This window comes from Pyrgilauda ruficollis, unplaced genomic scaffold (genome assembly GCF_017590135.1).
Source record: "Pyrgilauda ruficollis isolate IOZ18807 unplaced genomic scaffold, ASM1759013v1 scaffold55, whole genome shotgun sequence".
NCBI lineage: Eukaryota > Metazoa > Chordata > Aves > Passeriformes > Passeridae > Pyrgilauda > Pyrgilauda ruficollis.
The window spans coordinates 4547644-4572389 of NW_024527155.1; the positions used below are offsets into that span (position 1 = coordinate 4547644).

General features: G+C 41.7%; 1 protein-coding gene across 1 annotated transcript in view; it reads right to left on the reverse strand.

The window, feature by feature from the left end:
* Positions 1-1173: 1173 nt before the first annotated feature.
* The window catches only part of PTPN5 (protein tyrosine phosphatase non-receptor type 5), a 78310-nt gene continuing 54737 nt past the window's right edge, over positions 1174-24746 (reverse strand). Inside the window, exons 8-14 of the mRNA XM_041481079.1 lie at positions 23158-23242; positions 20759-20838; positions 20131-20268; positions 16488-16598; positions 8563-8723; positions 5786-5899; positions 1174-2084 (exon numbers count right to left, since the gene is read on the reverse strand). Of these exons, the coding sequence (XP_041337013.1) occupies positions 1991-2084; positions 5786-5899; positions 8563-8723; positions 16488-16598; positions 20131-20268; positions 20759-20838; positions 23158-23242 (783 nt within the window). The 3' untranslated portion in view covers positions 1174-1990. The remainder of the gene's footprint in view (positions 2085-5785; positions 5900-8562; positions 8724-16487; positions 16599-20130; positions 20269-20758; positions 20839-23157; positions 23243-24746) is intronic.

Consider the following 24746-nt stretch of genomic DNA (forward strand, 5'->3'; position numbering starts at 1 on the left):
ATGACAGAGCAAGTAGTTTTATTCACTGAGTCAGTTTTGACATGGAAGGGCACTGAAAAGCTGAAAAATATTTATAGGGAGTTCCACTTTCAGTATTAACCAGAATATCAGTGGTTATTTTGTTATTTTTAAGGAGTGCTTAGATGGAATAGTGTTACCCCTTCGAAGAAGTCGGTAGCACAGAGAACATAGCTATCAAGATTTACATAAAAATAAGTCATGTTATGCTCAAAAGCTTAAGTTTATTGCTCTCTTTAAAGACTATCACCAGTATTTTAAAAAAGAACGCCAGTTCTTTCTGCTAGCTTCTCACTGAAGGAAATATTTTAAATACAGCAATAAAATTAAGTGGTTTAAAGATAACACATTTTGCCACACATTCATGCAAACCCTGCAGACAGGATTTTTACAGGTTCATGGATACAGAATAAACACAAAGATGCGTACTGAAATATTGGGAAACTTTTTCCCCACAGTGATGAAGTTGTAGGCATAACATTTCAGGCCTTACCCTGCACCTGCTGACATCAATGGCAAAACATCAGTGGGAGCAGGATCAGCCCTTATTGTTCTGAGAGCTGCTTTACCTTCTCCTGATTAGGAAGTGCAGTAAATTCTCAGAATCTTCTGCACTAATAGAAACAGTGGGTTTTGGTTATTGTTACAAATAAAGAGAAGCAAATATATTTTTAGTAGGTCATCAGAGCTTCTATTCACAAAACACTTATCTTTCATATTAAGGATCCTGCGTACCTCCATTTCTCTCTGCTCAGCAAAGCACTGAAATGTGTGCTCACCTCTAAGTATTAAACACAAACTACAATCTTCCCAGCCTGATTGAAGTCTAAACCAAAAAGCACAGGCAGCAGTCTGTATTATTGGAAAGGAAACACTGTTGCCAGGACCAGTGGTTAGAATGGGCTAATTATTGTCTAAATTTGGTTTGAGGGCAAATTTCTCACGAAGCAGCCAACAAGTTCACACTGATTTTTTTTTTTTTAAGCTGCCTTTAGGATTTGCATTAATTTTAATAGGCACTGGACACATGGTTACCCTCAAAACTTTGAAACAAGTATAAATTCATAGAATAAAAGTGATTTTATTATTAGATTTTTAATAAAGATGAACTAAAAAAATTCCTCACCTGATTTTAAATCTCAGATTTCAGGAGAAATTCTATTCTACATAAAAATAGAAACTATTTGCAGAAATACAATCTGCTTGCCAGATGACTAAGATGCCCAAATATTGACAAAGAAAAGGTAAAGCACAAAGAATTTATGTTCAGATTAATGTCTACTCAGATTGACCCCACTGTGATGACACTGGGGTACACTGCTGGTAAGAATTTGAGGGAACAATTTGACTCACGTCATTGAAATCTTGTTTCCCCCTTAGTTCTGATAATACTGGTAGTGGACTGCTTTAGAAAAAATAAACAAGCAAACATGATGTGTGAAACATCATTTCAATGCAAATCTACTTGAGTCTTTCAATGCAGAGGCTCAGAAGGTTTACGATACACACAGTATTCGGTAATTTTATATGTAAAAACAATCAGAAAGAGGCAAAAATTTACTTTCAAGCTTAGTCAACATACGGCACATTTCAGCATGACAATTCAAGAAGTTTCACACTGTATTTGGATATATTAGCAATGAACTTTTAAAAAAGAACAAATTGAAGACAGTGGATCTTTTTTTGTTTTTGTTTTTTCTTGCTTTTGTAACAAATGAAGCTACTATAATTATTTACAGTATAAATAAGCCTTTTTTTGGTGAAGATTACGTCCTGTCACATATGTTTAAGACAAGGCGTACCTCAGCTCTTTAATGTCAATGCAAAGAAGAGCATAAAAGCAATACAAAGTAAAATAATATCTTTCCAGCTAAGACAGCCAGGTTACCATGTGTCTCTTATCAGATCTGAAATATATCTGAGCGCAGTCAAAAGTTCTCCTGGCTTTAGCCTTTAGGAATATCATGAACACTTATTCTTCTGCTGCTCTAGAAAGCTGCTTTCCGTACAAGCTCATGACATGATGCACAAATTGATACTGTTCACAAGTCTGGATCATTCCTCCCCTGAAAGGCAAGAAGAAAAGGGGAGGGAAACAGCAGTCTTATTACTTGCAAACATGTGAGGAAATAGCACAGCTAACATGAAGCTTTTGCTTCACACCAAAGATCCATTCCAAAGTTTTCTGAAATGAGTGAGAGGTGCCCTTTGATTGCAACCAGCTTCAAGTCTGACCTCGACTTCCATTTTGAAAGTGTCTGCTGAGCAAGGAACAGAAGGTAGTGAGAACAGGAATGGGCTTTACCTTCATTTATTTTCCTTGGCAGAGGCTCCCCTCCAGGAAAGCATCACCATCATCATTTACTCTTATCTTACCTGAGCACCTGTATTCCAAGAACCCTTCTGTGAAAAGTAATTCCCACCCCAAAGCCCTACAGAGATAGATGGGAGCAGGGGAATAAAGAGGGGAAGCAGCTTATCCAAGACTGCACAGCTGCACTACTGACCGAAAATGGGACCAACAAGCGCCAGGCCAGGTCAAGCCACGCCAGCCCAGACAACTGATGCAATTTTCCCATTCTGCAATGAGGATTCTTTCCTCTGTGCCACCCCACATCAAGCTTTTGGCAAGTTAGCCACAGAACTAGGGATGGCCATCAGGATTTTGGAGCACACAATGTTACTTTAGAAAGGACAACCCAGATTTGTAACTGAGTTTACTGCTATGCACACCCTGACAGCAAAATATCCCTCAACACAGTAACCTGTTTTGGTTCAGCTTATTTTTCAGCTTTTAATGTTCTCTTTAAAACTGAAAGCCTGAAAGGAAATGCAAGCAGGAGTGAAGTACTTTATTTTCCATGTGTCATTAGCCTGTGTATTTCTGCAAGTAGCACATTAACCAACATATAAGCACTACAGAGAGAGACAGAAATGAACAAAACCAATTAGGATGAAGTTGTTAATTTTAAGCAGATTCTACTAACATTTGAAATTTTGCTAAGAGTACCATCAAAAGTGATATGATCTCTTGACAATCCATTATGAAGACAATTGAAACTTATATCTGAAGCTCACAGAAAGTGTACACAGAATTATGCCAGCACTGGTGCTGGTGCATGGATGCTGGCAGCACCGTGCCAAAAGGAGGCTGAAATGACAAGGGGAGCGGAGGAAGATGGGAACCCACAGGTGACTGGAGCCAACCAGATTGTGTCAAGTCTGAGAAGAGCATATGTGGTGCATTCCCTTAGAAACCTCACCAGAGAACATGAATGAAAAGTTGCTTCCTCTAAGCCAAATGGGTAGCAGGCTGCTAGCACTCTCCTTGGGGACAGCCCTTTTATATGGGGTCCAGCTTTAACCATTTGGGTCACACAGCAGCCATACCAGTAAAGGAGAGATAAGCAGGAAAGACAACCTTGTCCTTCAGCCCCTTGCATTTATTTTGTTAAGCAGCTGCTTGAAATAACACTTAACAATGAGCAGGGAAGGGCAGGGACCTATTCTCTAACCTCTCATCATCTATCAAAGGTGAGAAACAAACACTATGTTGCTAAAAAAAAAAAATAAATTTCCTAGCTGAGCATCTCCTCCCCATCTGCTCCCCTTAATACAAGCTCACAGTTGATTTGTTTCTGAGTCCCTCTGTGCTCCACACAGCACTGAAATATATCTCTGTCAGACTGTAACACACAAGGAGCATTAGTCGTATCTGACAATTTCTCCCCAAGAAGTTCCATAAACAGTGGGGTTGCACCCTGAAGTTGTAGCAGCAGAAGCACCAGGGTGTCTCCTGAGATTCAGACCACAGGAAGTTATTGTCCTTTTTATCCAGCTTCCTGCTATGTGGTGGCTTCCTCCCTTGCCACACATATGCACACCATGACGTGCTTGCTGTCCAGGCTTTGGCACAGAATTATGTTTTCACCCCTATTTGCAACAGAAACCTTTGAAATCTGAGTTGCATTGTGGGCAATGACAGCAAATGTCTCTCAGCACTGTGGGAAGGATGCAGGAATGATTACTTCCTCCCCTTAGTCATACTAGGTTATTTTAGAACCATCTGTTGGCCACTAATGCAAAGCCCAGTGCACAGAACTTTTCCAAGGGATTCATGAAGGAATGAAGGGAAAACCCCTTTGTTCTCTCTCATGGGTGCATGGCAACCTCAAAGGCGGTTCTCAGGGCTAATGCCAACCTTTCTGTTTCTGTGTAAAGCAGGGAGGTGCATTCCTTCAGACATCTACTCTGGTCTGAATTCAGCTTTCTTTCCCTAAGTCCCTGGTGACTCCTTACCATCCTAGACAGTAATCATCAGGCAAGAGGAGGAGACACAGTCTTCCCTCTTATAGCTGCTCGGACACTGTCTCAACCTCTCATGCTGTTTTGAAGTCTCCTGGAGATTTTGGGGGGAGTTAGTGAAAATGAGAGTGGGTGGCAGCATGACTTCCAAGAGACTACAAGCCCTATTTTTCAGTCCTTGAAAGAAATCATGCTTCTCTGTAGGAAGGATGGTGATCTGCTTTCCATCTTGAGTATTTTACCCCATGACATTTAAATAGCTTTTATCTACTCCATCCCACTCCTGAGAGCTACATGGCATCTACAGAGGTTCCTGCAGTCTTCCTTCTCCCTATGGTGTCCTTTAAGTACGATTTTCCTTCTTCAGAGTCTTGGAGTGACTGCCAGTTCCCCTCTCCCTTCAAAGCTAGTATTTGCACCTGGCCTGCTGTATCACACACATTTGTAAGCAGGCGCCCTCAGTCTTCATTTGTGTGGCATTTTTCCTGTGTAACATTAGTCACAGAGACAAGACATTTCATGTCCAGACAGATATTTAACTGGACCATGGATAATCAGCACTCACTATTCATAATCTGGTTTTCTTTTTCTCAAGAAGCCTTCCCTTGTCTGGCTAGATTCCACTGAAACAGCCAAATCTCTAAGCCCCTGCAGGTCCCTGTCTATCAGAGCCTCAGCAGGGCAGCAAGCATTTCATTTTTTGCCTCCCACTGAGCATAATTTCTTCTCTGAAATAAAGTTCAGCGTGGGGTTGAGGTTCTTTTTTTTCCCTCAGAAAAATCTTTGGTATGTTTTTCGTGACATCTCTTCCCCCGACTACATTTATCATGATCATTAGAGAGAGCACTGAGACATGTTTTGATGGCACTTGAAACCAGTGGGAGAGGAAAAATAACATCTCTGCTACAAAATTCAAGTCTGTTTACTTAATAATCAAACTCAAGGTGGTGTGTTAAGAAATGCTTAACTGGAAACCATTGAATTTGTGGAGATTTTCACAGCTCTTTTCATACGTCTGCAAACACTCCAGGTTGTGCACTCTCCTTCCCCAGGCAATGTCTCTCCCACCATGGCTCACAGCTCCAGTATATGAGATAAATTTTCATTACTCCTTCTGGGAGAAAAATTATGATCTATGGCTCTGAACTGAAGTACAGCAGATCTTTGAGCCTTTGCTTCTGTGTGAACACATGGGGCCAACTCCTCAGCTGGTAAAAGGTCATCCCTTGCTTCATGGAGATGGACAGCTGTGCAGACTTTGATTGCCAGCTGTGAACCTAAATCAGCTCTAGGGCTGTTCAGCAAGGTTTACTGCTCAGGCAAAGACTACAAGTCAGAGGAATGTTCTCTCCTGTCCTCCACTTAGGTTTGTTCTTCCCCTCTTACATTCTTCTCCTTAAATAAGAGGAACTATTACTATTTTTGCTTTTTATTTTTCTGGAAAGGAAGCAGGCTTTCTTACCTGTCTAACCGTAACTGGCAGGCTGTTCGCAAAATGTCAACTATGCCTTCGTTCTTCAGCTGTTTACAGCAGACACTTGTGGCAATAAAGCAGCCAGTCCTCCCGATGCCTGCACTAAGGAAGGGAAGAGCAGAGAGAGGCAGTGGAGATGTCAGAAGGATTTTGGAACTTTCCGGTCAAATGACTGCCACTAAAGCAGCACAGACCACATCATCCCTTTTGTCCCTCTGACCTTTGCCAGCTGGGTGCTTCCAGACAGAAAGCCATAACTAGGAAAAGATACCAACTTTGCTGGATGACATGATTAAGTGTGAGCCACTCACAGCAGAAGGGTGAACGTTGCAGATACAATGCTAAAAATGGACTACTGGAGACTCATTGAACCAATATGTTGTTGAACCTCTCACTGAGCCATTGAAAAAAAGCTTCTGCATTTCTTAGTAAGATTTGGTTGGACAGCAAGCCTTGCTTTGAAGGCAAACTTTGCTTTGAAATTCTCAATTTTAACAGCTTCTTTGAAGCTATTTTCATTCACAGGCAGAGTAAAAAAAACTCCAACTCTTGCTTAAATAATTAGAGCTAACAGGGGAATAGTAAGTGTGATGCCATTTTCTGATCAGGCCTGAAATCTAGTAATTTGAATTAGAGCAAAATACAACAAATTCACCATCAAAAAAATTTCTTACAATTTTCCTGAACTCTTTTGTATCTAACCAGAACTGAATTTATTTTCAAAGGCACAGTGCTATAGAAGCTGTGAATTCTTCTCATCACCTAACAAACTACCAGCAAATGCTGGAAGCCCTTCTTATGCGTGAAATAATTAAGTGAACATACTCAGGAATAATTACTTGACACAACTACAGGAAATCCTGCTTTCATTTACGTTGTGAGAAAATCGTAATGCAAAACCACCGGCAAGAAACATTCAAGCAACATTGGTGTTCACGGTTCACAGCTGCCCACAAATCCTTCATCTTCCACTTGACCATAACCAAACAGACCACAGCACACAGCTCCTGATACTGTTTACTGTTCTGTCACCTCAGTGTTTTACAAAGGCAGGGAAAAACACCCATTTTTAGATAAAGGAAACAGCACTTGTCCCAGGACAAGCTGCAGGTCTCTCAGTGGCTGAGACAGCACTGGGTGGCACATTATCCATATAGAACACATCATAATCCTATCTCCTTGTGTCTTAGTATTTTTTTTTCAAATAAAAATGCTCCATTTATCCCCAGATTGTTACAGTGTCATGGGGATGACACCATACAAGAGGACAGAACAAACATGAGAAGCAGGAGTGGCATAGTAACCAGCAGCAGATACCACAGTTCTTCAAGGAGCTCCTAGAGAGTCACATACATTTCCATAGACAAAGAGGACCTCCTTACAAACCATTTCTTATTTTCATCTGAACTCGCCTAAATTTTTCCACATCTGTTTTAAAACACAGGCAGAAAAACCAGACATGTGGTATCACATGAGCATTTTAATAGTGATTACTCCATATTAGCTTACAGTCAGATCTGTGATGACACCAGGCTACCAACCATTTCTGCCAAGATACATTCTCATTGTATAATACCCATTTACTATGGCTTTTGGAGAGCAACCATCTGCTGTTTCCTAGAAAACATTATGCAAAATTAAGCAATATTACATACAAAAATAAATTTGGCAAAATGTATGTTATTGAAATGATAGAAGATTACCCTGGCAAGATAAACTGCATTTCTTATCAGGCTTTCTGCTATTTACCTGGAACAACTGTTTTGAGAACAGACTGTAGTTTTCAAATAATCACATTTAACCTTCCTAAACACTGGCAAAACAGGGCTTCCTTTTAGACCTCTGGAACTTCTCCAATTTTCCAAGAACTGTAATTCATCTATACTAAACTTTAATGGTTTAGAGTGTGTGAACCAACTTTTTTAAACCACTCTTGGGTGAAAATCAACAAGCATATCTGATTTAATAGTGGTTGCTGATGCTTAACACGCTCCCTAGATAGCAGTGCAAAAGAACATAGTTCATCACGTCTATAAATGATAAGTACATCATCCCACTTCTTTCTGAGGACGGAGAGGAGAAGTATCTATCCTCATCTATTTTTATTCTGCTCTGATTGATAATTACAATTTTTTCATCAGGCATCAAACCGCTGTAAAGATTGTGCTCCTTCCATATAAGAAGCTTTCATCTTTGCCAGGGATTCTTACTGATACTTCAGTTTCACTATCAACTGCATACATTTCCTGACTATTAATTAGTACTTGCTGTAACCAGCTTTGTCACTCTTTCATTTATGTGTTATATTTAAATTACTGTCTTTGGCCTAATAATGATTTATTTGGAAAAAAAAAAACAACAACAAAGAAGGAATCTACAAAACAGGGAGTTTGGTGCTTAAAATTTAATACTATTATATGTCTGCTTGCATGTGTTTTCCTACTCAATTTCACTTAATGTACGTTAATCTTTGCTTGGCCCTTCAAAGACAATTAAAGGCATATATTACTGGTAAGGCAAATGAAATGAAATTATTCTTACAAGTAACTGAGCCACTGCCAGCTTCTATGTTCAACTCAGCCTGTATCTGAATGCAACACTTGGTAATAGAAAATCATTGTCATTAAAGCTTTGGAGTTCCAAGCACATTTCAGAAGCAATTGGGCAAGATTTCACACGTGTGACTGATGGCCAGTGTGGTAGTCTCTGCACTGTGTCACTGTATGCGAAGAAGCCCTTGGAATTCAGACACAATATTTATTTACCTGCAGTGAACAATCACTGGGGCATTCTTCTCCTCTGCGCTCTGCATGGCCTCTTCCACTTCCAGTACTAGCTGTAGCAGAGGAGGGGCCTGGTCTGGTGTCTTCTGGTCTGGCCAAGACGTGTACCAGTAATGTTTCAGGTTTCTGACTTCTTCTCCTTTCTGCAATCCAGTTAAGACAAACATCACAACAATTTTACAAGAACTTCTCATTGTAAAATTGATGCTGAAACATGGCCTTCCCTTTAAAACTGAGAAGATTAAATCAATCTGCTGGAAACACAAGATGGCTGGGCACACACAGTCCAGAGATTGCTGCAGAACACTGATGAGATCTTTTTGACAGAGGTGGTGGAGGAACCAACAAGGAGAGGTGACCTTGTGTTAAGTACATGAGTGGGCACATGAAGGTTGTGGGCAGCCTTGGCTGCAGTGACCAAGAGATGGTGGAGGATCCTACATGGAAGGAGCAAGGGCAGTAAGTAGGATTACAAGCCTGAACTTTGGAAGACATAACTTTGATTCTTTCAAGGACTTAATTGCAGGAATCCCTTGAGTTAAGGCCCTGGAAGACAGTGAATCTAAAACAGCTTGTTAATATTCAAGCATCACTTCCTCCAAGCTCAGTTTTGGTGCATCCCTCTGGGTAAGAAATCATGCAAAGAGGGTAGGAGCCATGCATGGATGACAATAAGCCACTGGCAAAAAACAAAACAAAACAAAACAAACAAAAACAAAAATAAACCCAAAAAACAAAAAAAAAAATCCAGCAAAACCCAAAAATCTACAAGAAGGAAATTTATGGAATATGGAAAAAGGGACATGGCACTTGGGAGGAATATAGGAATGTTGTCAAAGTATGCAGAGATGTGACAAGAAAGGTTAAAAGCCCATTTGGAATTAAATCTGGCAAGGGATGTCAAGGACAACAAGAAGAGTTTCTTCAGTTGCACCAGTCATCAGTCACAAAAGGAAGAGCAGGGAAAATGTAGCCCCACTGCTGAATGAGGAGGAGAGGTGACCTTGTGTTAAGTACATGAGTGGGCACATGAAGGTTGTGGGCAGCCTTGGCTGCAGTGACCAAGAGATGGTGGAGGATCCTACATGGAAGGAGCAAGGGCAGTAAGTAGGATTACAAGCCTGAACTTTGGAAGACATAACTTTGATTCTTTCAAGGACTTAATTGCAGGAATCCCTTGAGTTAAGGCCCTGGAAGACAGTGAATCTAAAACAGCTTGTTAATATTCAAGCATCACTTCCTCCAAGCTCAGTTTTGGTGCATCCCTCTGGGTAAGAAATCATGCAAAGAGGGTAGGAGCCATGCATGGATGACAATAAGCTTCTGGCAAAAAACAAAACAAAACAAACAAAAAACAAAAATAAACCCAAAAAACAAAAAAAAAAAAAATCCACCAAAACCCAAAAATCTACAAGAACGAAATTTATGGAATATGGAAAAAGGGACATGGCACTTGGGAGGAATATAGGAATGTTGTCAAAGTATGCAGAGATGTGACAAGAAAGGTTAAAAGCCCATTTGGAATTAAATCTGGCAAGGGATGTCAAGGACAACAAGAAGAGTTTCTTCAGTTGCACCAGTCATCAGTCACAAAAGGAAGAGCAGGGAAAATGTAGCCCCACTGCTGAATGAGGTGGGAGCCCTGGTGGTGGAGGATACAGAGAAGGCAGAGTTACTGAACGCCTTCTTTGTTTCAGTCTTCATTGCCAATGCTGGCCCTCAGGAATCCCAGACCCTGAAGGCAAGAAATTCTGGAGAAAAAGACAACTTTCCTTTGGTTGATAAGCACTTGGTTAGAAAGCATTTAGGTAAACCTGAAACCCACAAATCCATGGGCCCCAATGGGATCTATCCATGAGTGCTGAGGGAGCGGGCAGATATTACTGCTAAGTCACTCTCCATCATCTTGGAAAGATCATGGAGAAAAGGGGAGGTGCCTGAAGACTGAAAGAAAGCCAGTGCCCCTCCAGTCTTGAAAAAGATGGCAAGAGGGAGGACCCAGGGGGCTACACACCAGTCAGCATCAGTTCCATCCCTAAAATGGCAATTGAATAGTTCACCCTGCATATCACCTCTAAACATGTAGAGGAAAAGGTTATTGGGAGTATTCAGCATGGATTTTCCAGAGGGCATCAAGCTTGACCAATCTGAAAGGTTCCTGTGACAGGATGACTGGCTGGGTGGATGATGGGAGAGCAGGAATATTGTCCATCTTGACTTCAGCAGGGCTTTTGACCCTGTCTCCTGTAACCTCCTCATGAGGCAAGCTCAAGAAGCATAGGTTAGACGAGAGGACAGTGAGGTGTATTGAGAACTGGCTGAATGGGTTCAGAGGGCTGTGATCTGCAGCAAAGAGCCCAGCTGAAGGCCCATAGCCTGTGGCCTTCCCCTGAGATCAGTACTGGGTTCAGCACTGTTCAGTTTACTCATCAATGACCTGGATGAAGGGGCAGAGCGTACCCTCAGCACTTTTCTTGATGATGATACAAAACTAGGAGGAGTGGCTGACACACCAGAAAGCTGTGCTGCTGTTCCATGAGACCTAGGCAGGCTGGAGAGTTGGACAGAGAGGAACTGATGAAGTTCAACACGGGCAAGTGCAGGGTCCTGCACGTGGAGAAGAATAACCCCAAGCACCAGTACAGTGTGGGGTCTGACCAGCTGGAAAGCAGCCTTGTGGAGAAGGATCTGGTGGACAACGAGCTGCCCACAAGCCAGCAGTGCCCTTGTGGCCAAGGAGGCCAAAGGTATTCTGGGGTGCATAAAGAAAAGCAGTGCTGTCAGGTTGTGAGTGGTGATCCTGCCTCTCTACTCAGCCCTAGAGAGGGGGCACTCGACTCACCTGGAGTGCTGTGTCCAGTTCAGGACTCCCCACCTCAAGAGAGACAAGGCACTACTGGAGAGGGTCCAGTGGAGGGCCATGAAGATGATTAGGACACTGGAGCACTTCACTTAGAGGGAGCTCGAAATTTATGGAATATGGAAAAAGGGACATGGCACTTGGGAGGAATATAGGAATGTTGTCAAAGTATGCAGAGATGTGACAAGAAAGGTTAAAAGCCCATTTGGAATTAAATCTGGCAAGGGATGTCAAGGACAACAAGAAGAGTTTCTTCAGTTGCACCAGTCATCAGTCACAAAAGGAAGAGCAGGGAAAATGTAGCCCCACTGCTGAATGAGGTGGGAGCCCTGGTGGTGGAGGATACAGAGAAGGCAGAGTTACTGAACGCCTTCTTTGTTTCAGTCTTCATTGCCAATGCTGGCCCTCAGGAATCCCAGACCCTGAGGGCAAGAAATTCTGGAGAAAAAGACAACTTTCCTTTGGTTGATAAGCACTTGGTTAGAAAGCATTTAGGTAAACCTGAAACCCACAAATCCATGGGCCCCAATGGGATCTATCCATGAGTGCTGAGGGAGCGGGCAGATATTACTGCTAAGTCACTCTCCATCATCTTGGAAAGATCATGGAGAAAAGGGGAGGTGCCTGAAGACTGAAAGAAAGCCAGTGCCCCTCCAGTCTTGAAAAAGATGGCAAGAGGGAGGACCCAGGGGGCTACACACCAGTCAGCATCAGTTCCATCCCTAAAATGGCAATTGAATAGTTCACCCTGCATATCACCTCTAAACATGTAGAGGAAAAGGTTATTGGGAGTATTCAGCATGGATTTTCCAGAGGGCATCAAGCTTGACCAATCTGAAAGGTTCCTGTGACAGGATGACTGGCTGGGTGGATGATGGGAGAGCAGGAATATTGTCCATCTTGACTTCAGCAGGGCTTTTGACCCTGTCTCCTGTAACCTCCTCATGAGGCAAGCTCAAGAAGCATAGGTTAGACGAGAGGACAGTGAGGTGTATTGAGAACTGGCTGAATGGGTTCAGAGGGCTGTGATCTGCAGCAAAGAGCCCAGCTGAAGGCCCATAGCCTGTGGCCTTCCCCTGAGATCAGTACTGGGTTCAGCACTGTTCAGTTTACTCATCAATGACCTGGATGAAGGGGCAGAGCGTACCCTCAGCACTTTTCTTGATGATGATACAAAACTAGGAGGAGTGGCTGACACACCAGAAAGCTGTGCTGCTGTTCCATGAGACCTAGGCAGGCTGGAGAGTTGGACAGAGAGGAACTGATGAAGTTCAACACGGGCAAGTGCAGGGTCCTGCACGTGGAGAAGAATAACCCCAAGCACCAGTACAGTGTGGGGTCTGACCAGCTGGAAAGCAGCCTTGTGGAGAAGGATCTGGTGGACAACGAGCTGCCCACAAGCCAGCAGTGCCCTTGTAGCCAAGGAGGCCAAAGGTATTCTGGGGTGCATAAAGAAAAGCAGTGCTGTCAGGTTGTGAGTGGTGATCCTGCCTCTCTACTCAGCCCTAGAGAGGGGGCACTCGACTCACCTGGAGTGCTGTGTCCAGTTCAGGACTCCCCACCTCAAGAGAGACAAGGCACTACTGGAGAGGGTCCAGTGGAGGGCCATGAAGATGATTAGGACACTGGAGCACTTCACTTAGAGGGAGCTGGGCCTGTTTAGCTTGGAGGAGACAAAACTGAAAGGGCACCTTATCCAATTCTGTAAGTGTCTGAAGGGAGGGTGTCAATAGGATGGGTCAAGGCACTTTTCTGTAGTGCTTGGCTACAGGACAAGGGCAAGGGGCGCAAACTGAAACACAGAAAATGAACATATTCAGTTCCATCTGAATACAAAGAAAAATTTTTTGAGGGTGACAGAGCATTGAAACAGGCTGTCCAGAGAGTTTGTGGAGTCTTTTTCTCTGGAATATTCAAGACTCACCTGGACACAAGCACATGCAACTTGCTTTAAGGGAACTTGCTGTAGCGGGCAGGTTGGACCAGCTGATTTCCAGTGGTCCCTTCCAACCCCAGCCATTATGTGAATGCTAAATCGAACAGAAATCCAAATGGGAAGCCACATAACACAAAAATCTGGACTTCAAATATCATGACTGCACTTCAGTAAACTGCCTTACAAGAAAAAACCCCAAAAATTCCACCCCCCACAAAGTATTCTGCTCTTTTAGTGCCAAGAGCTGTGTGCAAAACACTCCAGGCGGTCTGTTCCCTCTTGACAGATTCATTCAGCAAAGCCAGAGCTGTGCTTGTGACATAATTGCTTTCATAATGTATTTGACAGACAGAGAGCCAGGAGCCATATCTCTGTCTCTGATAGCTAGATAAATAGATGAGGGAGAGAGATGGGAGCTTATTTTCTATCTCTTCTGACAGACCAACTTATATCGGTCTCCTGTCAATTCTACTCTTCTCTTGGACATGGTGAGAAATTCAGAGGCAGTATGGAAGGTGGGAATTGTATCTAGCTGCAGTCCAGGTCTTTTTGAGAGACACAAATTCTGATTCTCTGTCTCAGCATGGTTATGAATATAGCAAATGTGCTGTTTCCTTTTTGGAGTGCCAAGTAGCACTGTGAGCTTCTGATTTTGTGTGTTCAGAGTGATATCCTTCTGTCTGATTTCTAAAGGTGCAGAATAGTAACATGGTGCCCAGGGAACTGGCCTTACCCTTGCAGCCATTGCACAAGCCAGCTGGCACAGGGCAAAGCAAATGTTTGCAAAAGGTCCAAGAACAGAAGTGTTAGCTTCCACAACCCTCCCTTCAAATCATGGCTGGCTGAGTTGAAGAGAGAAAAAGACAAATATAACTTTTTCTGAAGAACAAGGCACAAAAATCTGAAAATAGTTTCTGTCGTGTATACTCCTAAGCCCCTCCTTATGCTTGTCAGTCACGGGATGCTAAGAGTATTCTGTGGTTGAGCATTTTCCATCCTTCTCTTTGGATGACAGAGCTTTTGCACAGCTTCACAGTGAGCTAGATTGTGAAAGCAATCACGTTAAATCTTTTTCCTTTCTTGAGATGGATTAATTTTCAGATGGATTAGTTTCTCCCTTTGGCTTGGCACACAGTCACAAACACTTGTGAGGGCACATGGGAGATGGAACAAAGGTCAGAACAAGAGAGCTGGACAAAGGGAGGCTTGGCTTCATTAAGATGTTGTTCCATCTTACACTGGGTTTAAAGTGCTCACTGAAGCATAGCCACAGGATCCTTAAGGCTGTGTCTAGCTCACTTCAGGAACAGAGTCTTACTATCACAGCACAAAGTCTGGCCTTAGGTTATTTATCCTAGGGAAAAAATACTTTAAGAGAGCATAACTAGTTATCATGAATAACACTCAAGCTCACTACAGTAAATCTGATCAACACTGCTCTGAAACACAGTTGCTTTTGAATGTGTGACTGTGTGTGAGTCACAGAAGTTATGAACACCCAATTCTTAAATCAGTTGTGAAAAATTATAATAAAAATGTTGTCAATAACACTGAGAGAAAAGTAAAAGTCATCTGAAGAAAAACATGAATCACTACATAAATCATTTAGTTGACAGCAACAGAAAACAGACAAAGTTCTAGTGATGAACTCTGGATGCCTTTATTTTAGTCTACTGTGTTAAAAGTTTTATGCTTCTGCCTGGAGCATCCTGACTTGTGGTTCTGTACACTTCTGCTTTGACTTGAACAAAATATTCTCTACTGATGGTTCCTTGAGAGTGAGAAGACTTGGGAACAGCTCAGAGGAAGCAGGATTTAACAGACAGTTTGAAGTCTACCAACACGTATTCTGTAGCTGAAATCATGACTCAGTGGCTAGATACTGGCAACTTTCTCTGAGAACGGAAAACAAGCCTTGCTTCTAGCTTGACATTTTTCTAAATTCCCAAAACCTGACAAATCTTATCCCCTATATGGAGAGAAAAATGACAGTCGACTCTATAAAGCATGTAGTAATAACACGTTTCTGAACACTCCTGTTTAAGGGCAAACTGAAGTCAATTCATGGCTTTTCCAGTTTTCACTACCAAGTCACTTAATGTATGCATGGCTCAGAGCTGCTGCTCCACTACTGCCATTAAATGGCAAATGTACAGCTCTAGGGAAAGGTAACTTAAATGGAATCTTTATTTCAGCTCTAGAACTCAGCAGTTCACATCCTGACATTTCGGGGGTGAAGGGAAGAGATATTGACCCACTAGTACTGAAAACAAAAACCACTGTCTAACTGAAAAGCAAAACCAGATGAGCTGCAAGTCTGCAACACACAGATATTCTTCACTTCCCACTTGTCAGGGAGTGTGATTTTCTCCTTGCTGCCTTTGCCAAAAGCATGAGTGACAGACTTTCTACACTCTGAATCCAGACATGGGATGTCATATGCTGGCTTTTTGCCCATTAGCATATGGCTGAAGAGACTTGAAACTGGTTGGATAAAAGTGGAGTTTTTCCAGCTTGAGAAGAACTTGTCATGTTATACTGAGGCCGGGGTAGATCTGGCAGATGAAAGACGTATGAAGTTTATGTAAACAGACTGTTACTAAAACATGTAGCCTGATATTCTAGAACCTAGCAATGAAAAGAGTTGTAAAATAGGACTCTGGTACTTTAAGTAGTATCTAAGTGCTTAAAAAATTAAACCAGTGCTAAAACTTTCTATCCACAAGATGAGAGAATGGTTACTGGTATATAGAACTACCCTTACAAAGTAAGAAGCTCTCTGTGAGTTGACACTTCATTTTCACTGATCAATGAACCCGGAGGACGAAAGCACAGAATGAGTCACTGGTTTCTTACCCATTGAACCCCATACTACTGCAACTGGCCTGGTGGCTTTCAGACTGTACACATGCAGCCTAAACCTCTGACTGCTTACTTTCCTGTAACTTTCATTCTGGTGAACAGGGCAAAGCTATGATTACTTCAGTAATGAAAAGTGGTGTTTTTTTCCAGCACTACACTGTGCAGAAGCTTTCTACACAACTCCCCCTGAACATCTGCATTTATAGGTTTAGACAGCTAAGCTACTGTAAGTACATTGGAATGATTTACCTTTAGGGTGATGAGCCTTAAACGGTAATCGTCTGCTTGTATGACTCTGTTAACTGTGATTTCTATTCCTTCATAGGTGACCTGTTCCTCAGGCCAATATTCTGTGCATTTCTGTGTGCAATATAAAACAAATCCAGTTAAGCAGGTATCAAGGGAGGCTCGGCTTTTTTCTCCTCTGAAATTGAATACAGCACATGCATAGATGAATAGGAATAAATTTCATTTCTATAATAAGTACAAGCTTTCACTTACTAAACAGGGACCACATTTCAGCTGATTTTTGCTGCATCCATAATAGCCTGATTGCTTGATTAAAAATGCACAAATCAAGTAATTACTAACCAATGCTTTTAAATACACACATCCTTATTTATCTTTATGCAACTGATGTGCATTTTGAAGGTTCATTAGAGAGACCGGTGGCAATGTGCTTGTGTTTTTAAATTCATCTTTTTCTTGAGATAATAATGATTAGTATAATATACACTAGTTACCAATATATCTGTGCTGCATATATACTGATGTAGAAACACAAAATACAGATTCTCTATTTTTTATAATGGCTCAATGCTCTCTGAATATAAAATGATCATTTGCATATGTTTTTGCACAAAATAACATGACTGGGGATGATTGGGAAAATAGATTATGTACCAAAATCCACTTAAGAATGTCAGTGAGAATCTTTCAAAGATAGGGAACTAAAAGGCAGCAGTAGCTGTGAGAGGGATTGGACTACTACATTTGATTTTGCCAAAAACCAGTAAGAGATACAGCCAAGACAACCTAACACTTGGAAACACAGAAACTGTAGTCCATTTGGAGATCTACTCTGTGGTACTGAAACACTACAGAGGAGCCAGTGCAAATTTGTAGGTCCCTCTAATCCTGGAAGAAGAGCTAAAAAAGACAGTGGTTTTGTATTCAGTTTCTCTAAATTAATCAATATACAAAGGCAGAGACAGGCATTTCAATATGGTACACAAATTAGTTCATGGACAAGGAATGACATGAATCAGGCAGAGTCAGAGAAAAAGGCTGCCTTGTGATAATGCAAGAAGCTGGGTTTCCTGCCTAGGGCTAGGGTTAGGGTTAAGCCTAGGGTGAGGGTTTTGAAAACCACAAAGCCCAGGGCTCCAGGCACACTGCAGCTGCAAAGGGCATCCCAAGGGGAACACAAAACTGCCACAACATGCCTTCCTTCACAGCTTTTTCCCTGGAGCCACTCCCAGTCCTAGGCTGCGTTTCCTGTTATTATCACAGGGGAGCAGGTATCTGCTATTCAACAAACCTCAGTAAAGATGATGCTTGTAAGATTCTGCTTTTACACAGCTGTACACAATCTTGGAGGAAACAAGTTGAATAATTTTTGTCTCCCCCACCGAACGTAATTCCACTTGTGATGGAAGACTAACAACAGAAAAGTACCTTGCAAAGTTACTGAGTCAAAATTTTTGTGTGGGAGAATCTGTGTTGTTCCATCTGCAGAGTACATCAGTTAATAACCCACTGGGAGCGTGGCCCACTGTGTCTCTGTAAAGTTATTTATGCAGATTGTGTTTTTCTTCCTTTACTCATAAACTGCAGAATCCACTGCAAAAATTGTCAAGAGCACTACCAGCTATCAATAGCACAGACACTGCTCTGCTTAAAGGAGTGGAGTAAGATTGCCCACTCATTTCTGGGGCTGTCTATCAGTTCAGATTAGAAGTGACAGAGGGCTGAGGTGCAGAGCTTTTAATACTCACATTAGTGAAGCCATTGCACTGAGGAAGAATACAAAGTCTCTCTTACTAGCATCATTGCTGAACAAAACTTCTGGGTTTGAAATTATGTACTTTGAGTCCTGTTATTTATCTATTAATAGAAGTGTTGCAGATAAATGGAGGGACTATAGAAGACGTTTACATGAAATGGTCTTGTATTTTTGGCTAAGATTGCTGTCATTGATACATTTTTGACACAAAATGTATCAGGAAAGACTCAGCAGCTCTGTTATGATATAGAGGCTGTAGCAAGCTCCAGTTCTATAGTGCATCAGCACTGCAGTGAACTGCTTCCCAAGACTGGTAAGAGGGCTGAAACACTTGGTCAGTACAGGTAGGAGGCAATCCAGACATGAAGGTTATTTTGCCTTCCTGTTATACAATCTTGTAATGAAAACTATAGTAGAAGAACATTTCAGACATGTCATTCAGGACCAGCATTTCTTCTGTATCTTCTTTAAACCTCAAAGTCTGCAAAAGATTCTGGTGTGCTGACTATGTCACAACATTTTAATGTGCCAGAAAATGGCAACTTTGATTAATGAGCAAGTTATTGCTTCAGTGCTGCTGCTCAGATACAAGCAGGTGCAAATTTAAAACCTGAGTTAAAGCATTCAGATCAGCAACATAATTTGTTGTTTTGCATCAGCAACCCTTGACAGGATGTTTCCAATGAGCCAGCTGTAATAACTGACCATTTTTAACTTGCAAAGCATCATAATTCTGTGTCAGTCTTGTTCATGTCTTTTTTCAATGAAGTTGAAAAAACGACATGAACATATTTACTTTATATCTATGAAAAGCTAAAGGTTTGTGCACGTGCATGATTGAGGGCACTAAGCTTCCAGCTAGCAGATAAGCCATTACAACTCTGTCTGTATGCTGGATGTATGCCTGTATTCTTTGGCTTCTAAGCATCTAAAGCTTCTTCTCCAAACAAAAATCTCTAACCTAAATTACTAATCTGTTCTCAAGGAAAAGTCTGACACGCAATGGTTCTGCAGCTTCAGAAACAACATTTGGATATCTCCACCCAGCCTTGCTGCTTAATGGCGGAGGAGGATGCAGAGTCCAACACATGCCCACACCACTTTCTCACATCTTACACTGCCAGTAAAGGCAGATGTGAGCTCAGCTACCTGGCTGTGAGCTGAAGCCCAGGCACAAAGTTCTTGCAACGCTGCTACGGGGGAAAGATTTCAGCAGGTAAGTAATGAATAGCTGGAGTGCTGCAGTATTACAAACTGCAAAAAAAAGAAGAATTCACTTTATGTGGATTAGCACAAACATCACTACAGTTTAATTTATGGAAGTAATTTATGGAACTAAAAAATGGTGGCAAATAGAAAATTTCAGCATCTTAATTTCAGTATTTCATAAGCATTCCCTAGACACATTCAGGGGAAGGTCCACAATACCCAAGTCAGTTCTAGTTGTTGATTATCATACAGAAATCAGGTACTTCCTCAATGAAATGTGCATGTAAATATCAAACTGTAATAAATGCAAGATAAAGCAGCAGCAACTCTACTGATTCAAGATATTCAGCCTTAGCAGTTATGGGGTACTATTGCTTTTGATTCCTTCAGAAAGAACTTCATAGGCTGCCTGCAGATAGAGCTGGGTAAGGAGGGGTTTCAGGTCAGCTGGGAGAGGAAAATGGCAAAACCAACAGCAGGAGAAGTCAGACAGCAAAACAGGACTCACAGTAAACTGAAGCGAAGGAGAAGCCCACATCTTCTCTGAGCCTGAAGAATTTAATGCTGGCTCTGACTGCACAGGCCACTGAACTAACTTCTGTTTGCTGGCTTAGTGTCTATGCTGAAAATAACTGTTGGAGTAGAGATAAAAATATAGACTGGATGTAACAGCATTACCTCATTCATCTCTTCTATATTGGTAATCATGACAATGATGGGAGAACGCTCCTGCCACACCATTCTCCAGAAGTCAGTGACAGTATTTACTATCGGTCCCTGAGTAGCAATGTATACCTTTTCCTCTCCTCCATAGCCCTGCCAACAAAAGAACAAGAGATCAGCTTTAACAGGGGTGTCCACCATAACCTTGAAGGTTTGCTCTCAAAAAACCAGAGAGCTATCCTGGATGAAATGCTGACTCCATGGTACCAGCTCTCTTCTCCATCTCTCTCCTGCACATGTGCACATGGAGTAAAGGCACAGTACAGACTCACGTAATTCCAGCAAAGAGTGCCCTACAGACTTGAGGTGACTCTGACTAGGTCATGAGCCTTATTCAGGCTGATTATCCAGTGCCTTGGTTAGGCTAGCTGACAAGGAATTTTGCATCAAGAACTGCAGAAGTATGTTTCTTTCTAGTCTGAATCTGTACAGGTGCACTTTGAGATTTGCATTTCAGCTAATGTAAGCAGGAGAGAAGAGCAATCAGATCAGCTAGAAGGCTGAATTTAAAAGCCAGTGTGTGTTGCAGTTCTGTTTACATTAACAGAGGCTGAGCAGACACACTGGGCTATGGAGCTCTTACCCTGATGTAGTTAGCATTGATGTAAGAGCTGAGGGGGTCGTCCTGATCAGCTGAGGTAAGGCACACTCTGCTGTGAGGATCTGAAAGGTGTAAGGAGATAAGGAATAGTTTATCAGAGGAAGGAGACACACAAGATTATTTAGTAGAGCAAGACATTGACATGCATTCATGGCCATCATAGCAGATGTGAGTGGCCTTAGAAAACCCCCATGTTAAGACCATTAAAAAAGGGAAAAGATGGTTGGGGTAATTTGCAGCCTTCTGACAGTTCCATCCACTTTCTGAATCCTGCCTTAATTGGTCCTGAGTCAGTGCCTCAGCATGACTCTGGAAAAGCAGTTTTCTGCTACAGGAAATTATTTCTCAATCTGTTAGGTCAACAGACTCATTCTGGCTTCAAAGACATTAGAATATTGTTTGTGAAATGATAGCAAAGAGCTTTTCTACCAAAACATAAACATGCATTTCTTGCACCCAGGCAAGCCAGATGACAACAACTCCTCCCCAGTTTCATCTTGCAATGAACCACACTCCAAGATGTTCTATTAACAAATATAATGGCTATAGAGAAATTAAAGAACATTAACAGTCTCTTGCATTTTAAGTCTCTTCAGTACTTGAGTCTCCTTCATTGAGGCTGTTTATGAAGCATTATTCTTGTTCTAATAAGATGACAAAAGAAAACATTATTCCACTTAAGAAGTTCAGTCCAATTCCTACAGAAGTCAATGGCTGCTTCACTGATTTTAATGGGCCCACATTCATCCACTTTGACCAGTGCTACCCAGTTCTTTACCACTGACAAGAAACATCCTCCCGACAGAGGCCTCAGCAAACAGCAACAGTGTATATGACCAAGATAATATAAAAAACAAACCACAGGTGCCTTTTTCATAAAAAAAGTTCAGTAGGCTTAGAAAGAAGAACAAAATAAAATTTACGCAAAAATTGTGCTTTATCCAGTATCATATTAAGGATAAAGTACACAGTGATTTTCACAGTACTACAAACACAGAGTCAGCATGAAATGCTGTCCTCCAACAGACCAGATTCATGTTTCCTGGGATCTTTGGCTTTGAAGTGTAAAAAGAAGGTAGGTCTCCTTTCTACCCCTCTTCACTGCCAGCACCAAGCCTTGTGAAATGGAGGCAGTGGGACAAGAGTGAGCACTCAGCCCTTACCTTTCCTCAGGAATACCAAGCCATCATGTGGCCACAGTCAGGGACAAAGTTGTTAAAAGTTCATTCAGAAAAAAAAGCTCAGATCATAACAAGGCCAGAATAAAGTTAATAACATTAGAGAGATGGTTGGGTGAAAGAATTATCTGAGATGAAGAGGTCAAAGTAACAACAGTGGCTGCTGGCAGATACCCATATGGCTCAGATGAAGAAATACCAAATTCAGAATATACACTTGGAGATCTGGCACCTTGGGCATCTGAAATCAATATTCACTTTTGCAATCTTCCCGTTGCAGCAAAACCAGCAAATTAATACTTGAATGAATCACCTCAACCATTAGCACAGCAATAGTGAAAAGCTGTTAAATGCTTTTACACTTCTGGTCTGAGGTAGAGTACAAAGCCATTAAAAGAGTTTCACACTTTTCATCAGGCTGCAGTTGCTGGAGTTTGAAGACATTAAAAGAATCTTTTTTAAAACCATTTTTCCATCTGGATTCATTGACTGTTAGGTATAGCTGAGGACATTTTTGACTTCACTGCACTTATATTTGCTAACCTGACATTTGACATTTTGCAAAAGACTACTGTAGTGGTGATACCATCTTCCAACAACAGCTTAGAAGGGGAAAAAAAAAGGCATGACATCCAATTGCATCACTTTTCAAAATATCTTAAAGTATGAGAGAGAGAAAAATGATGACGCTTGTAAAAATTTGTACCAAATTGTTTCTCAAAACTCCTACCTCTGCCTACAAATAAAACTGTGTAATGGAAAAGAAAAATACTTTTCTGTGTCATCTTAATGCTATCAGGCCAGTTCCCAATATTCTCAGTCTGCATTTGAAAAAACGTCAGTCAGGAAAATAATGCTGCTAGATTTTGGTCTTTCGAAAGAAATTTAATCTAGTAAATCACTAAGTAATATCTTAATAGACCAAGTTCTTGGGTATAACTTTTAAGCAGCACCAAATGATGAAATTCTAATAACTAAAAAACCTACGTTTCCCTGAGGATCAGCAGCATTTTCTTCATGCTCTGTACCTCTTTGGAAATCTGATTTATGCTTTGAGGCCATGCTGCTGCTCCATAAACATGGCTTTTGGACAATACATTGTGGTGATGGTACACTTCATGCACTCTGGGAAGGAAAATGCAAAGCCCTCCAGCCAGTGGAATAAACCACACTGCCTCAATGACTTAAAAAGCAGAAACTTACTTGGGAGAATTGTTTTGTAGCGATTCTTACGCACTAGGCCTGGAATATCATATTCCTTTGGATCAACAAAGTTCATTGGAATTTCCTGTTAAAAAAAAAGAAAAACAAGAAACCCATGAAAACATAAGAGACAGTCAGTAGTATTATTAGATTCACAGGAGGTATAAAAACCCCAAGCCGATTATGTCCTCCTTGTGAGGGAGGCAAAGTGATGAAGTCAGCTGGGACATACTGTACAGTACCTCCAGCAACTTATCACCAAAGTATGATTGACATTTCCTTTTTCTGCCACTGGCTTTCTTTTCTGAAATCCTTCATGTGAAAATGCTCCTAGTGACTAATTCATTGAGTAACATGCATGACATATTCACTCCTAATATTATTAGAACTGAATTGCAAGTGTAGGCACTGAGCAATGCAAGAGGTGGAACGCAAGTCACTGCTCCAAGAAGATGGACCATCCTTTCTGACTCACATCGCTTCCTCTCTGAGGGTGGAAGTTAATAATTTGCTGGGGACTTGCACCAGCAACAAAGTATGACACACATGATGACAGGCTGTTGTGCTGCCCTGACTCCATGGGGCTGCGGGAGCGTCACTGCTTTGCTCATCGTGCTGCCAAGCTCCATGGAAAAGGGCAGCAAAGGGGTATTTGGGGATTGCCTGCACTCTCTATCCCTGATGCAAAGAACACACAAAGACGGAGGGACTTCCTATTCCCCACTGCCCATCCCGTGCAATAAGGGGCTAATGCCAGGTGGGAACAAACAGAAACCTTCCAGCAGCTGGAGTAGGAAGCCAGACAAAGAGAAGGGATATGCTAACCAGGCTTAGCAGAGATATGGCTCACAGGAACCAGGAGGCAGAGCTGGTCATCCCAGCTGCAGCTGGATTTGAGAGACCACTACAGGACAGACTGGAAACAGGAATCAGGGTTGAGTAAGGCAAGTAAGGGAAAAATTTAAGATGAGCAGAGCTATGGACTACAGAATCAGAGACTTATTAAGGCTGAAAATGACCTCTAAGATCATTGAGTCAAACCTTTCACCTAGCACCTCCATGTTGACTGCTAAGCCATGTCCCTTAGTGCCACATACACATGTTTACAAACACTTTCATGGATGGTGATTCTACCACTTCCTCAGGCAGCCTGTTCCAGTGCTTCATCCTTTCAGTGAATAATTTTTTCCTAATATCCAATCTAAACCTGCCCTGGAGCAACTTGAGGTCAGTTCTGGAACCTTAGAAAAGACTATCTACAATCCACCACTTACAAAGCACTTAGCACACTGTTGGCTTTAACCAGAGGCAAATAAGGACAAAAATGTTTTGTTGAAGTAATTTCCTACCAATTTTGAGAACTGCATAGGAACAAAATCTTCATATTTTTCTCAATTGTTCCTTGGTATTTAGTCAACCCAAATTAAACTCTTCCTGAGCCAAGCTCCATGGGCTGTTTTGGGGTCTTAAGTCATTCACCACACAAGCCAATTCTTGGTGAAATCAACAGGACTGCTGTATGAGTAAAAACTCTAAATCTTGTACGAATTTCAAGACTTAGCCCTGTTAATGTGCTCCCTGGCTTTTCT